General features: G+C 42.2%; 1 protein-coding gene across 2 annotated transcripts in view; it reads left to right on the top strand.

The window, feature by feature from the left end:
• WIF1 (Wnt inhibitory factor 1) overlaps positions 1-15,811 on the top strand; it is a 41,694-nt gene extending 25,883 nt beyond the window's left edge. The window contains exons 4-10 of one of the 2 annotated variants that reach the window (XM_085220575.1): positions 1,375-1,515; positions 5,469-5,564; positions 7,099-7,194; positions 8,243-8,338; positions 11,913-12,008; positions 12,308-12,403; positions 14,983-15,811. In XM_085220575.1, coding sequence (XP_085076701.1) covers positions 1,375-1,515; positions 5,469-5,564; positions 7,099-7,194; positions 8,243-8,338; positions 11,913-12,008; positions 12,308-12,403; positions 14,983-15,104 — 743 coding nt within the window. In that variant the 3' untranslated portion in view covers positions 15,105-15,811. The remainder of the gene's footprint in view (positions 1-1,374; positions 1,516-5,468; positions 5,565-7,098; positions 7,195-8,242; positions 8,339-11,912; positions 12,009-12,307; positions 12,404-14,982) is intronic. The other variant, XM_085220583.1, reaches the window with a different exon arrangement.
• Positions 15,812-16,161: the final 350 nt, after the last annotated feature.

Below are 16,161 nucleotides of genomic sequence, written 5' to 3'. Positions count from 1 at the left end.
GAAGTCTAGGAATTGCTATAGCACCATCATTAAATTTCTGCCACATCTTCCTCCCCACAGCAATTTGTTCAGCTAAGTCACACACAGCCTCATATATGCACTAAATTAATTCCTGCATTTGAGTTGTAAGAAGGTTACTACAGTTTAAGAACCATTTAAACTGCTTTTTATTTGTTGTAAGAGTTTTCTTCCTACCACATGGTTACATGCTTTTTTGTAAATGTCTCTTAAAAAAATGATGTAAAAGTGCCTCAACAATTAAATTGTTTTATGATGAAAACTGCAACAGAACTTACCTGGAGCAGAATGTGTTTCAGCAATAAATTGTTCTCTATTATACCAAAGCAGAAAATAATGAAAATTGCCCAATTATGACTTGCAACACTTTTTATAACAAGCAATTTAAAACAAACCAAATGTAAGGCTGATAGGTCAATATTTTATTCCAAAATCACAAGCCAGTGTCAGAAGAGATGAATAAACAATTACTATTAGCTGGATCTAATTTATGGAGGAGCTAGGAAGAGCCAGTTTTGAAGAAAAGAGACAATCATTTCATCTGAAGATTACATGAGATCACATGAGACCATCACAAAGGAGCATTCCAGAGCTCTGAGCTCTCAGCCCACTTCCTCATTAAAATACTCCAGATTTACTGGCCTTAATTATTTACTTGGACTCTTTGTAGTTCAAAAGTGTTTGAATACTTTTCCTGGAAAGGAAATCTCCAAATATCACCACACATAACAAGTTCTCTCACAGCAATAGGACTCTATAATTTTCGTAAATATTTGAGCCCATTGTCTTATTTGACTGTACTCTCGCTGGCACTTTATGGGGGAAGTTTTGATTAAATCAGTGTTTTATTTAAGTGTTAACTGGAAGATCCCAAGCATTAACTGCAAGATCCCAAGCAGCAAAACATACCTGAAGCAACTATTTCTCCAAAATGCGTGTGATCTTTTTGCCAAAGTCACCTAAGAACCCATGAAAGTGAGATTCAGCAGGATCGAGGCAGCCTAGAAAATTAAATGTAGGCTTCCAGCTCCCTTTGGAGGTTTTGAAAAACGTATCCTTAGATACCTTCATGTGGTTAATTGCAGTCTGAGGGCAGAAGTGTGTTTATTAAGATCCCTATCTGTGCCGCCAACTCTGGGGCTGTGTCAGTCAGGGAGCCCAGGCTCACCTCCTGCGCTGTTGCTGTTGTCTATGAATACGGCGACCTGCATACCTCTGTGATGAACCTCTTCATCAGTGGTGGTACTCTAAGGCTTAAACGTAAATACTTATTATCTTTATTTTTAGTATTCCTATGTGTACCTTTATCTATATGCAAGTAAACACAAAATATTATTGTTATTGTTCCCCTTTAAGTGGTTCAGGTTGGGTTTCCTTGCCTTGGAAAACAAGATGGAGTGGCTGCATTCGAAGTGAACGTGATCATAATGAACGCAGAAGGCAATATCATCCTACAGACCCCTCAGAACGCCATCTTCTTTAAAACCTGTCAGCAAGGTAATGCTAATGAGGACATGACAAGACTGCCAGACTGGGTCACCTAACTTTCTTCTGTTTCCTTAGGGATAATGGCTACAGAATATTGTGGTCATGCAATGCACAGCAAAAGCTTTGAACTCCAGGATGTTCGGTCTCTCTTTGTAGATTTTCTGCTCGTTTTCAATGTGTTTACTAAGCTTTTTCTTGCTGTAAACTATATCTCCCTTAGCAGACTGAGTTGGAGGTATTCCTCCTCCTGTTCACAGCTCATCATTTCAGGGATGTTGATAAAAATATATAATATGAGAAGCAAGTGTGAGTATATGATTTGAAGCGTTTGGAGGAAAGTCAGTTCAGTGTCTAGCATGCCAAGGCTCATGTTTTCAGAAATGACCCATATTTGAGAGAACTGAGTTCTGTGGTCTGTAGCACAGACACTGTCTTCACTTAACACCTTTTGGCGTCATAGTTCAACAGTTCTTTACATCTGAACTTGCACATCCCAACTTAATCCAAAAAGTGTAAATCAGAACATTTTGCAATAGTTAGCTTCCCTCCTCTGGAGCTCAGGATGACAACCGTTTGGGTTTGGATGCAGCACTGTTCAGCTGTCTCACCAGCACATGTTGCCCGCTTTGACATTCACAAAGTTTATGAGACATAACAGCCAATGAGAGCATTCCTTCTTCTCTTATTAACACTTCAGCGTGCACGTTGTTGGTTTGAGTTTGGTAGAATTGTTTGCACAGTAAAGCAGCACTCAGGGCAGGTGATGGAAGCTGGTTCTGGCCATCACCAGGCAAGAAACACACACAGGATGCACTAATAGAGGAAGGGCATTATGAAATTATTGCCATGTTTACTTGGAAAGCAGAGAACCTGTCTACTCAGCCAATTTATGAACAATAAATACTATGTAATAAGAGGTTCTGGATTAATTTGATACACCAAGAACAGCTGTAATTATCACTTTGAAATCAGGCAGTGGAAACTGAAAGAATTAAGATCAGGCAGCTATTCCACGCCGTGTGCGATTCTATCAAATCGACCCATGATATACAAAGAGCAAGATTTTTATTCTTCTATTTAATGTCAGCTCTGAGTCCTACACTTTCTTCTCCACACTGGATGGAGGGTGGCTTCAAAGAGCAGCAGCAGGAGCAGGAGCTGTTTGTTCTTTGAACCCGCACGATGCCTAAATAAATGGCAAGTTTCTGCCTGCTTTGACGCCTTGCTGCTCCCAGTTAACCTGGGAAAAGGGGAGGAGGGGGAAAGGAAAAGGAAGAAAAATGGGGGCTGAATGGAAGTAAAATCGATTAGGTTTTGTGCACAAAGTTGTGCCTGATGTAAACACAACACAGACCGTCTCATACCTTTTCACTTTCAGTTCAGTTCAAAGATACTGAACTTAAACTTTGGAAATAACATTGGAGTCAACTAATCAGGACAGCAGTTATGGATCTGTACTGTGGAAAAATGCATCTTGTCTTGGAAGGGCTCCAAACTTAATTTCTTTGTTGCATTTGTCCAAGCTTTGGATTCTACGTCGTTCGTTATTATTGTTATTACAATTTTGATGTGAAAAACGCTTAAAAATTTAGGAGTATTGCAGCATATAACTCAGGAATGCTGAGGGTAATGACTTGCCCAGTCCCGAACAGCTGAGAGATAGAAGGATGACATTCCATACGCCAGAGGTGGGCAGAGGAGGAGCCTTCATATCCACCTCTGCTGGTGCCTATAGGGGTGGCTCCCACTGCTGCCCTCTGTCCATTGGGGAGCACTCCACTTGGAGGTGCACACACTGGGAAGGATGAGGATGTCCTCACTGGTTTGTATTAGTGTAGGGTGGGTTTCCTCCCTTGGAGAGATGCTGCTTGTGATGAGCAGCTCGATTCCTCCTGCCTGGGCCCCAGGTCACTGTTTCCAGTCTCTTGTGGGCAGCCAGAGAGGCCCCCACCAGAGGAAGTGAGCAGAATGAGGGAACAATTTTGTGGCAGTAAAGAGGCTTTGTTGTGGTCAAGAGGTGACCACACAAAAAATTGTATTTTCTTATTTTTCTGTTCGAAATGGCATGCATTTAAGCATGTATTTTCTGTAATGAATAGCAGCTCTGCATTCAGCTACAAGAAGAGAAACATTTCCAATAAGTCCTAGAGTATACTGTTAGAACAAATGAGACAAAAGTGCTTTTCCTGCTATTACTACTACTGCAAACAGCTTTATCTTTAAAGTAGCATTTTTTTTCCCCCGTGTATCTATGGTCTTAGGTAGAAGAGCATTTTAAAAGCACAGGTTGTATCCTCTGTCCTTCCTGTGTTTGCACACAACATCCAGCCCCCTGCCTGATATCTCAGATTTTCTTACTTCTTGCTTAGTCTCACAGTTACCCTTTGTATTTCAGTTGGTAGAGAAATATTCCATGAGTGCGGCTGGAAAATAATACTGCACATAGCCTGAGCTGCCATAGCTTCCTGTGTCTCTGATCAGCTATTAGATAAATTTTCAAGAAAGGAAGTTAGTTTGTGAATAGATCTAAAGGATATGTCATCTAATAAAGAAGGAGGGAAAACCATTCAAATTTTTTTAAATCCAGGATTATATTTCCCCTTACATTAATAGGAGTTAGTTTGAAGATTCTTTGTGAGCTGTGAAAATGTCTTAGGCAACCCGAACCACTTGAATTTATGGACATTCTGATACTCCTTGTCACTTTAATTGAGGGCATTTTAAAGGCTGTAACTGCTTGAATTTGAACTCAGGTATTGTTCAGTTTGGAAAGGGCATGAATCAACGGTACATCTACACGGCTTGTGAGTGTTGGGTGCCAACACTTCTTGGTGGATGCAGGTGAAAAGCCAATGGAGAAGAGTTAAGGATAATGCTGGCAGGTGTTATAAGCCGCATATACTTACAGCTCTACTACACCTAAGGCAAAAAAAGCATGGTGCCAATATTGCAGCCAACCGCTGTCTAATGGATGATCTTCAAGTTTGAGTTGAGAAGGTTGCAGTAAGATTGTCTGAGTGTTGGTCTACTGCAGAGTATTTTTAACCTCATCATTCAGAGCATCACACAGCATAGAACCCATATGAGGAGGTTACCTACTCCATAAAGCTGCCTTGTGGCACTGGTACCACTGATCATAAGTGATGTCGCATTTCAGTCTCTCCTGCTTCCCTTCTTCCCTTTGAGAGACCTGGGAAGGCATTTTTAAGGAATCACTACCTGGCAGTAGTGCTTTTTTGGGATTCCACCGAATTCAATTTGTTTTGCCTCTTGTTTGATGGGCTCTGGTGTTTTGAAGATGGTGATCATACACAGATGTATTTCTCATCCTTGAGTAATCCAGCCAGTGTTGCCAAACACTTTAAGCAGTGTTTGATCAATAGTTGAGATGTGAATAAGAGTTGGATGATGATACAGGATCACTACACAGGAATGCTTTCATCTTCCTTTCTGGCCTCCTTTCATCCAGCCTCAAAGCTGACTCTTTCATTTGAAGATAGATTTGTCACCTCAGTAGCAGCAGATGTAATAATTAATGCAATGCAAGTTGCAACACAGTCAATTCAAGGCTGCGAAATTTGAATGTGGTCCCACAGACCAAGGGCAGGTCTGACCAGTGATGCAGGTCCTGCACTACCTTCTTGCTCATTCCTTGTGGAGAACTCAGCATTGGATTGTGCAGAGCATCCACATCACTCATTCATGAGCAAAACAGCAGAGCAATAAGATGTGCATGATCTAGCATCCAGCAGATCACACTCTGTCTTGCACATGAGCTCAGACCTGTATTAGGAGATTAACACAAAGACTTTCTCTTCAGAAAGTCTTAGCTGAATTTCACTGCTACCAGCGTTTGCCTATCTGTTATTGTTTTATCAAAGGAATCTATTGGTCCTACTGAAAGATAAGTGACAGCTGAAGTACAAAATAGCCAATTAAGATTGTCATTGTGTTTTATGAAGCGGAGTGTCCAGGAGGATGCAGAAACGGAGGGTTTTGCAACGAGAGACATGTATGTGAATGTCCAGATGGATTCTATGGGCCCCACTGTGAGAAAGGTAATTTAAAAAAATCCTTTCAACTCTCTTTACCATAATCTCAACAAAACTGTAGCTGCTGTAGCCACTCCTAAAAATATGAATGGCCTATTCTAAAGTCACATGTATTTTATTTTGAGTCTACACATCTAAGTGAATTACTGTCATAGTGCATATTAACATAGTGCAATTTAACTGCTTACAAGAAAGATGTTTTCTCTCTAAGGGATTGCTTTTAACAAAAACTGACACAATAGTTAGAGAGTCCTTAACTACAGAGCATCCATCTGGCAAAAAGATTAAATAAAGCTCCTCTGCTAATGAGGACTAGCTGGAAAACCAAGCATGGGGATTTTTGTTCTGCACTGGTTTATATGGAGATAAGATTTAATTTGGAGGCAGACTGAAGAAGAAGATAGGAAGATGAAGGAGTTTCCTTTTTCCTTTCATTACTAATACCTCCAAATAATATTTCCAGGAGCAAGGGAGCAGGAAATTGGTGTGGCTGGGTGAGGATCTTCTTCTTCCTATCTCTTCCTCCCTCCTTCCTCAGTGGGAGGTCCTGCTTGGGACAAAGGTGGAGCAAAGCATCTCTGTGGGCATCCTACTTCAACATGACCCTTCACTCAGCTCCCAGACACATTGACTACATCCAAAATATTAAATACAGAAAAGCAGGGACTGTTTTCTTCCCTGGATTCCAGGCAGTTTGTATTTGTGTGTTAATAAATTCACCTGCCTTCTAAAGCCAAACCCCCCAAATTCCCATCTGGAGGAGCCCTGGCTGATGCTTGTCTTAGGGCAGTTTGGGGACAAAGCCACACCAGGAATGATGGTTTCACAGCACTGGTGACCCTGTATCCCTGCCTGGCTCTGTCCAAATGCTGTTGAACCCATCAGTACAGACCCAGCCTTGCTTCTACCAGTAGTGAGCAGCCACCAACTGAAATATTGCTCCCTGATACACAACTCCTACAACTGCAGGGGAGCCTTGGGAGAATACAAGGGCTCTGGAAAGGGATTAGGGGAAGTGTTCAGACACTTTGGTTATGTTAGAGACTCCTTTCTACTAAATCAGGCAGCTGTGCTTATGGCTGGGTATGCAGTAGCAGAAGGAGGGTTCATCACCCTCAGTCTGCCTGAGAGCCCCACTAATTTACCAACACCTCTGAGTACATCCCCTGGAGAAACAGTCCCATGTGCAGGGCTGAGGCACCAGTTCAGCACCGGAGCGCACTTACAGGGAGTACTGGTATAGTGGGGGCTCACGTATCCAGAGGGTAAAGGTAGGCACTTTCTCGTCCCCAGCTTGGAACTGTAGTGTACAAGAAGCAATTACATATCGAATCAGACTCAATCTTCTATTTTAGTTATGCCGTATACATAAGATACATAGCAGAGCTGTCTTAATGTAACCACTAACAAAAGTGCTTTGCAAAGGTGACTTGATTGATTCAACAGAAGGAAAAGCAGCTTAAGGTACCAGCATGCTGAACATTTAATAGCCAGCTGCTGTCATGCCAGTGACAGTTTTCCTTTTCTCCCTGCTGCTCAGCGCTGTGTGCTCCTCGCTGCATGAATGGAGGGCTCTGCATCACCCCTGGCCTCTGCATCTGCCCCCCCGGCTTCTACGGCATCAACTGTGACAAAGGTAATGGCAGTGGAACCCCCAGTCTTGTGGCCACCCTGTACTTGCATATGTTAATCCCCCTCTAAGAAAGCCAAGCAAGTGGTGAAGGAAGGTCTGCAGGACACAGTGTTGTGATTCCTCCTGCCCAGGCTCTGGTACAGGCTGGGAGCTGCAGGGAGCACACAGCGCTGTCACAGCTCCACGTGCAGCAGCCACAGCCACCAGCTGAGCAAAGAGTAATTTGGCAAATGTCTTTAGCTGACCACTGAAAGCCATGTGACATACCAAGAGATTTACTCAGTAAATAAGTGATCTCTCTTTGAACTCTGGTTTCCTGCAGTAGAATTAGTTTTACTAATTAGTACAATAATTTTCTGCATCTGGACACACACACACACAAAGTCCATTCGTTTTTGTTTGTTTGTTTGTTTGTTTGTTTGCTGCTCTGTGGCTTAGGGATGTTGCTTAGGGATAAAAAGAAGTAAGCAGTTGTTCAGAAGAGTAACATGGAACAGTGTAAGCATCATGCAGGGAGAGCCAAAGGGTTTGCTGCACAAATACCACAGACCTGCCCATGGAGGAGAAGATTGCAGAACATGGCAGGACAAGGGGAAATGGTTTCAAATCAGAAGAGGGGAGATTTAAGTTGGATATAAGAAAAAAGTTTTTGCGATAGGGGTGGTGAGGCACTGGAACAAGGTGTCCAGAGAGGTGGTGGGTGCCCCATCCCTAAAGGTACTCGTGGTCAGGGTTGGAAGGTTTTGAGCGCCTGATGTAGCTGTAGGTGCCCCTGTTCACTGTAGGGAGTTGGACTAGATGGCCTTGAAGGGTCTCATCCAAACCAAATGATGCTGTGAGAGTGTTGCCAGCTTCAATAGCAGGAATGATGTGGTCCTTCAGTGAGCTGCATGCGTGAGGACTGATGAAGATATAACACAGCTGTCTCTGGGGATCCCTGCAGTCCCTGCGACCCAAATGTTTATTTAGGTTGAGCAGCAGAAAATATTAAGGGCAAGCCAGAGTGAATTGATATAAATAATTTAGTTCATTTCTGCTTTACTTGTTTCAGCAAACTGTACAACAACCTGTTTCAATGGAGGAACGTGTGTCTATCTGGGAAAATGCATTTGTCCTTCGGGATTTGAAGGAGACCAATGTGAAATCAGTGAGTAGCATCTCCATGTGGTTTCCCTTTACATCAACTTATTCTGTGTCAGTGTCTAAGAGATACAATGTGACCTGGCTCTGCTGGTTGGCATGCTTAGAGGGCCAGATGCCTCTAGTGAGACCCTTACTGATAAGTCTGAGTCACTGCTGGACCATCCCAGACCTTGTTTTGTTGTCACTAGTAACCGGGCTTGGTAGCAGCTTTTAAGTCAAAAGTATGCAAACATTGCTATGTGCCCAGCCTTTGTGGAACAGATACTTACAGAAGTTGCTGCAATACACTTTAGTGCACAGCAGGTTAGGTTTGAGCCCATACCCCCACAAGGGCTGCTCTAAGCTGGAACAGAGGGGTTTGTGCTGAAGAGAAGTCTGAACTGTAAGAGCTGGGAGCTTTCACTTAATGTATTAAGTTGCATTCACGCAGCAACTTGAAAATCCACCTCGCAAACATCAAAAGACTTGCTGTTTTCAGAAGGTTAGCATCAAAGCCATTGAAAATATTTTAGCTCCTGGTTGATCTAAGTGTGCTGTGCTGTGTAAAGCTGGGGGTGGAGATGCGGCCAAACTGGAGCAGACCTGGGAGGTCAGCTGTCAGGCATTTGATCTCATTGAAAGAAGACTTTTCTCACAGCTCTGATAAATTGGGTTAATTCTATAGTTCCTCACACTTGAATGGTGTATGAGCTTTTTGGTTTGGGGAACATACATCCACATCGTGCTTTCTGGGATGAAAGCTTCCACTGTACATGGAGCTTCCCCACCTTTCTGCTGTAAATATTCCCACTGGATTTCAAGGGGCTGTTACAGGAGCACAGACAGCAGCATTTGGCCTTGGATGTGTAAAATGTGATTGCTTTGCATGCATCATTAGGGACAGGTTCCTCTCACAGCAATGAAATGTATAGCAGCAAATCCTTGGAAACACATGGAAATAAACTCTAACATACTCTCAGCCATTATCAGATTATAAATGAATTATTATGCAAGGGAAGGACACAGATAACTCAGGCCCTGCATTTTGCCGAGTATTTAAATGTAGAAAAAGGTGAATGTTTTATCATATGTCTATGCATTATGAGGAATTTTACATCTCCTTTTCAACTGAACTAAAACTGAGCCAAATGGAAGCAGTAAAGGTGTATTGTTATGAAATTATTTGACTGGGATAGTCAAATATATAAATATATAAATATATAAATTCAGATCAGGGGTCACAAAGAGCAATAGAGTGGGTTCCCATTGGATTTTCCTTTGTTTTCACCAACTTCAAATTCAACCTTCTGACAGGATCCCCTTTCTTTCTTTCTTTCTTCCTCCAAAAGTCAACTTTTTTTATACTTCTTAGATAATAAATAAAGTTCAAACTCATGGGCTACATTATTTTATACCAGTGTTGTTGGGTTTTTGGGGTAAATTCTACTGCAGAATGTATAATTTAAGGTACTCCATTTAACTGGTTTGTCCCAGAGGCTCTACAGGTCATTAATGTCTATTGCGGCTTGAAACAGGTGCTAATGACTTTGGCTTCTTGCAAAGGCTTACCTGTGCAAATCAAATTAAATTAGCTAATACACAAATATTGAACCAATTTCTGTACAAAAGAAGGGAGAATATTTAGGATCATATTATGGAGAGCTAAACCAGGAATCTATTGATGAGAGCAAGGAAAGCTTATGCTCTTCTTTTTGAAGCTGGACAGCAGTTGTTTGTAGAGCATGGATGGCTGCTACCACCTTGGGCACTGCTGCCAGCTCAGCAGTGAAGGACTACAAGAAGTGCTGGACGAGACTTAGAAACACCAGAGGAGGAACAAAACTCTTTCTGTTTTCTTAGACCCAGGGCCAGCTAAATTCAGTCATGGGGGTCTTGGAATAATAAAATGAGAAAACCTTTCAACAAGCAGAAGGCCATCTTCCAAAAAATGAGCAGTGGGGTTGTTTTTTTTCTAATCTTATTTAAAGATTTGGAGTGTTTGTCTGATAGTTGAATTGTTCTCTAAGACTCCACAGAAATTGCTGGGCCCAGCCTACTTTACTAGCAAGCATTCGTAATCATCCAGAATATTTTTCTACATGTAGTCATGCATTGTCTCTAATTAGTGTTGCAGTTTGATAACAGTTTTATTTCTTTTTGGATTCCTCCTCCATTTGTCACCAACTGTTTCATTGCTTTTTCCATTTGTCAATTAATAGCAGAAGGTTTCCTGTGGAAACATTTGAGTCTTGATTGAACTGAGCTGTGCCGAGCCAAGTGTTTGCAGAACACAGCTCCGTGGAAGTCCATATCACGTGCTTTGACCCACATTCTCCAGATTTACTTCAAGATCAAGTAAAATTCCTGAATTCTCCTAGCATTGCACCTTTCACTTATTAATTACTTCAGATTCAATTGCCTGCAGATTAGAATATCCACAGATTCCCTCTCCAGAGGCTTCTGTGGGGAAATTGTGCTTCTGCAGGAATTCTTCTTAGCACAGCTTGTTCGTCTGGCTGTTTATGAACTTGCTTCAGGGCTATTAAAATAATTATGCACATCAGGAACAAATGTTTCTTTTATACTGACAAAGTACACATATATCACAGAAGTCTGGTGGGGTTAAGTGGAACAGCAGTACTGGGGGTGTGTAGTTCCCAAAGGGGCACTCTGTGATTGTGAGACGAGTGCACTCCCAGGGGTTTTCAGCACAACACACCAGCAGTGGAAAGGAGGAGTGCTGATGCTCATATTATCATGTGCAGCTCTGTTTATATCATTAGAAAGGCATTGGAGGACAATGAGAAAGCTGCAGCAGTAACTGTGGCCACTGAAGAGGCCAGGAGAGAAGGTCCACCTTGCTGAGCACGTCCCCCTGCACTGAGCATGGCTGTGCTTTTGGAGGCTGCACTCCTACAGACAGTGGAGATTTAGTTTGGTAAAGAATGCAGACCAATCTAACAAGAGGCTGACAGCCTGGTCTTCAGGGGCTTCATGCTAACTGTGAGGAAGTCCTCAGAGGCTTCTTGGTGTGAATCAAAGGTGGCTCTACCCCATCAATGTGGATCTCCTGCCTCTTGCCAAGTCAGGACCAAGCAAACTGTCATATGTGGTCAGACCCAGCTTCCTCTTTTGGCAAAGCATGAATGTGAGGAAAAATAATTTCTGGACAAAAAGCCTTGAAAAATGTCTGCCAGTTCTAATTACTGTCACCAAAGATGCGCAAATGGGAAAGAAGGGCATGTTTCTTTAATGTGCCTTTCTTTTTGCACTGAAGCGTGAAACAGTCCTCATGGCACAACCCACAGCATCACAGTGCTTCACAGCCTCTTGTCACAAGCAGCCAGGCCTGGATGATCTACTTCTTTTCTGCAAGAGGCTGCCTTGCCTGTCAGCTCCCGAGCTTCCCTTTACTTAAAATCTCGCTCTTATGCCACCAGGTTGTGTGCTCTCTGGGCACTAGCAGAGGAGCCTTCCCCTCAATCCACAGAGCACACTCTGAGCCCACAGCTTGATGAGTTTTTGGGCACAGGGCAGGCTTCTCAGACGGCTGTCATGAGTAGGCCTTAGTCTCTTGTTTCTGTTCTTTTAATTTCTAGGTAAATGCCATCAGCCCTGTCGAAATGGAGGAAAATGTATGGGTAAGAATAAATGCAAGTGCTCCAAAGGCTACCAAGGAGACCTTTGTTCAAAGCGTAAGTACCTGTGCACTCAGTCAGTCCTTAGATGAGCATTGGGCTCACAGGGGACCTCTCACACTCTAACAGCACTAGCTGCCTGTTGTCAGAGTACTTCAGGTCGATTGACTTCCTGGGCATACAACACACACCAGGCTGCAAGGAATTACAAGACCAGACATCTTTTTACAAATGCCTCCCTCCAGTCTGGCCTGCATCCTGGCTCCCTATGTCTGTGTCAGCATGTCAGTGTAGCAATTGCAGATGTTCCTAGAGAAATGTCACCAAGTCCAATGTATGTGCCCGCTTTGTTACAGCTGTCTGCGAGCCTGGCTGTGGATTGTATGGGACCTGTGCTGAGCCCAACAAGTGCCACTGCAAAGAAGGCTGGCACGGGAGGCACTGCAATAAAAGTAAGTGAGAAACAACCCCCAGTGTGTGTCAGGGCCACTTACAGATGCTATATGAACATGACAGCTTCAAGAGCCTTTCCACCACCATCACTAATTCCACGCTCCTCTTTTTCTTCATTAATCTAAACAATAAAACAAAGATTTTGCATTCTCCATAATGCTAACTACTTTTTTAAAACTCTCTAAATTGTTTAAAATTCTTTTACTTCCTTTATCTTTGTATAATAAGGTCTAGAGCTGGGGTCACCCAGGCCTCTGGGGTGACATTGTGTCTTCCACCTGCAGTGTGGACTGTAAGTCCCAGAGCACTCCCCAGTAAAGTCAGCTGACCTTCGAATGTCAGATTGGCATTTTTACGCATAAAGTTCTGTCAGGCTTTAAAGATGATTAAAAAATCAAATTGCTCTTTGGAAACTTGGGAGAAAATTTGAAAGCTTATACAGAATCTATGCCTAACACCTTCCATGTTTTCTTCTACTCTTCCTCACCCATGTTCCACAGAATACAAATTATATTGTCTCAAAGCAAAGTTGAAGTCTTTAAAATAAATTTTTGTTTTGCTACTTAAGCATTAAAAAATTATTTGAAATACAATTGGATATATACAGTAACAAATTTAGACTTAATTTTACATTCCATGTGCGATAAGGTTTTGTAAGTAAATCATAGAGTCATAGAGTCAAAGAGTCATAGAATCATAGAATGGCTTGTGTTGGAAGGGACCTCAAAGTTCACCTTTTACTTTGAAACAGTGGCCTCTTGACCTGTTACTATCAGACCATGTAAAATCAGTCTCTCTCCTATTCATAAGCTCCCTTTAAATACTGAAAGGCTACAACAATGTTTCCATGCAGTCTTTTCCAAGTTGAACAAGCCCAGTTCCCTCAACCTTCCTTCATAGTAAAGTTGCTCCAGCCCTCTGATCATCTTCAGGGTCTTCCACTGGGTCCTGCTCCAACAGCTCCATATTTTTCTTGTGCTGGGGGCCCCAGACCTGGATGCAGTACTCCAGAAGATGTCTCAGAAGGACAGAGCAGAGGGAGACAATCCCTCTTCTGATACAGCCCAGGTCACAGTTGGCCTTCTGGGCTGCAAGCACACTACTTGTTCACGTCCAGCTTTCATGTCCACAAGCCCTTCTCCACAGGGCTGCTCTCAAGGATTTCTTGTCCATGAGTCTGTACTCATGTCTGGGATTGTCCCTGTTTTCAAGCTTGTCTATGTCCCTTTGGATGGCATACAATAGCTACACCACTCAGCTTAGTCTCATCTGCAAATATGCTGAGGATGCTCTCAAACCTACTATCCAGGTCAGTGATAAAGATGTTTCTGTAAGACATTCTGTATGTACTTTCACGAAGGATTAACATTTATCTTAAACACTTGGCAAACTATTCATGCTTACTGTTTTCGGTAGCAATATTAAAAAATACTTTAATATTCTTATATAGCAAGTGAAAATGTATATATTTGGAATGAACAGCCCACAAAAACTAATTGTCTGTACTACAACAACAAGAAAAAAAGCAGAGTACCACTGCCCTATAATGAAAATTTAGTTGTTATATGTTAATGACAGCTATGGTTTTGCTATCTTCATTATGTGGAGTTTGGGCAAAGGCCTGCTGCATTTAGCACTGAAAAAGTCTTAGTATTCAGCAAAGAAAGTGATATAGGTGACTGGAGTAAAATTCACTCCCACTTAAGTGCCTGTATAGGGCTTAAATTGCACATTCAAGTCTATGTTGCATGGCAGTTCATTTTTCAGCTAAATCCAAGTATCTCTTGGCCTTGATAGAAGATCTGAATTTAATTTGAGAGACTTAGTTCATACACCATGTAGCTGTGAGTTCAGCAGTCATACAAAATTCTAGCTGGTAGCCTTTAACGTCACTGTTTAGAAGAACTATCTTAGAAAGTTCATGTTTGTATCAAATGAACAGCTCCTCGGGGAAGCTATTTTCTTAAATAAGTGATTGAAAAGCTAAACCTTGGGCTTAATTTTTTAAAGTTATTTCCATGGGACTTACAGAGTTAGATGGGTAAATGAGACTATAAGTACTGTCAAAACAAGACATTGAGATCTGTGTTCCATTTTTATCTGCAATAACAAAGCAGCTCTGCTGGGCCTTTTTCAAAGTACTTTCAGACTACTTGTTGTCACTGCTCTTTCTCTTTGTATCCCGCTGTACAGCAGAGCACAGCTTACACCACTAATGCTGGGTCACCCAAAGGGCTGCTCAAGGTGACTCTTAACACTTTGTGGGCTCACACCTTATGTACACACTGGCATGGGTTGTGCAGATGTCAACCTGCACCAGGTGGCAGCCCAAGTGGGCTGACTGTTCAAGCCTTTTGGGGCGAAGTTTGTCTGATGTTCCTGATCTTTTTGGGCTAATCCTGCCCATCAGCATCTGCTCTTTCAAGATCAGGGAGAGGATGGGGAAGAGCCCGCATGCGTGTGAGGTGCATTAGAAGCTTTTGTTCAAGCTGGGGGACTGTCTCCACTTGAAATATTAGCAGCGCATCGTGAAGCTGCCACTGTGGTTTCTGTTCTCTTGAGCTGAGTAATTTTCCAGGGTATGGAGCCAGCATTCTGAGTGCCCCGAGGCCGGCCAGCACCAAGCACAGGCAGTACACGCCTTCGCCCAAGAAGGCGGAGGAGAGGCACGCTCCACCCGAATCCAATTATATCTGGTGAGCTCCAACATCTGAAATGGTTCGTGTTACACAAAGTTCATAGCCTTCATTAACCTTTCATGGATGGGATGTTAAAACGCTGTTCACTACAGTTTAGATTACTGGCTGGAATTTTATTAGCTTCATTATAAACCACTGAGCTGATATTTACTATTCCTTTTAAGTTTTATAAATACTTCTGTAGCATGATTATATAGGCTTCTTCTTTCAGTGCTTTGGATGGTTTTGTACTATACTCTGGTTATGTTTTAATTTCATTTGTTTTTATTACATATCTGCAATATAACATTTTCCAAAAATTAAATAACAATATTCAAGCAGAAAATTTCCTAGATGCTAACCTGAAACATTTCAGTGATTGCAGATTTTAGTTTGCCTAAGACAAAAAAGATGTCAGTTTTGTTATGTATTTAGATCTTTCCCAAAGGAAAATAAACAAATGTTACCTAATTTAAAAATTGAAGTACTCAACTCAGCATTATTTTTTACCTTAAAATGTTGCAAAGTTCTGTGTATTAAAAATACACTGCAATGGTGCCAATTGAGCAATATAATATATTTTAAACAAAGTAGAACTGTAACGTATGAACTTTTTTGCATTGGCTTGAAGCAATATAATATATTGTAGACAAAACAGCTCTTATATAATAAACTTTTTGTACTGACGGTTATGTGTAAAATAAAGATGCTGCTTTAGTTTTTTGAGTACTGCTCTGTGTGGCCTGCTCCACTCTCGCCAGCACTGGGTTGGGCAATGGCTTCCCTGCATAAACTAATGGTGGCTTGGATCACTTTTCTTGTCCCCACTTCCCTGCTGCTGCACCAGTCCCAAAGGTAGCAGTACTGGGCAGTGACACTGGGCACTGTGCAGTCAGAAGTGTCAGTTTTTGGCCCCATTTGAGGTCCTTCCACTCTCAACCAGAGTCCCAAATGCGGGGATTCTATTTTCACTTGCTCTGTAGCCTTCCTTTCAGGTGCTGCCTTTGAAAGGCAGATGAAGAGGAAATTACCTATTCCTACTGATACTGTTCCAGAGTGATGCTCTCGTCTTGTCTTCA

This window comes from Meleagris gallopavo, chromosome 1 (genome assembly GCF_905368555.1).
Source record: "Meleagris gallopavo chromosome 1, MGAL_WU_HG_1.1, whole genome shotgun sequence".
NCBI lineage: Eukaryota > Metazoa > Chordata > Aves > Galliformes > Phasianidae > Meleagris > Meleagris gallopavo.
Note: the sequence above shows the minus strand (reverse complement) of the source record. Positions and strands in the feature narration are given on the sequence as shown.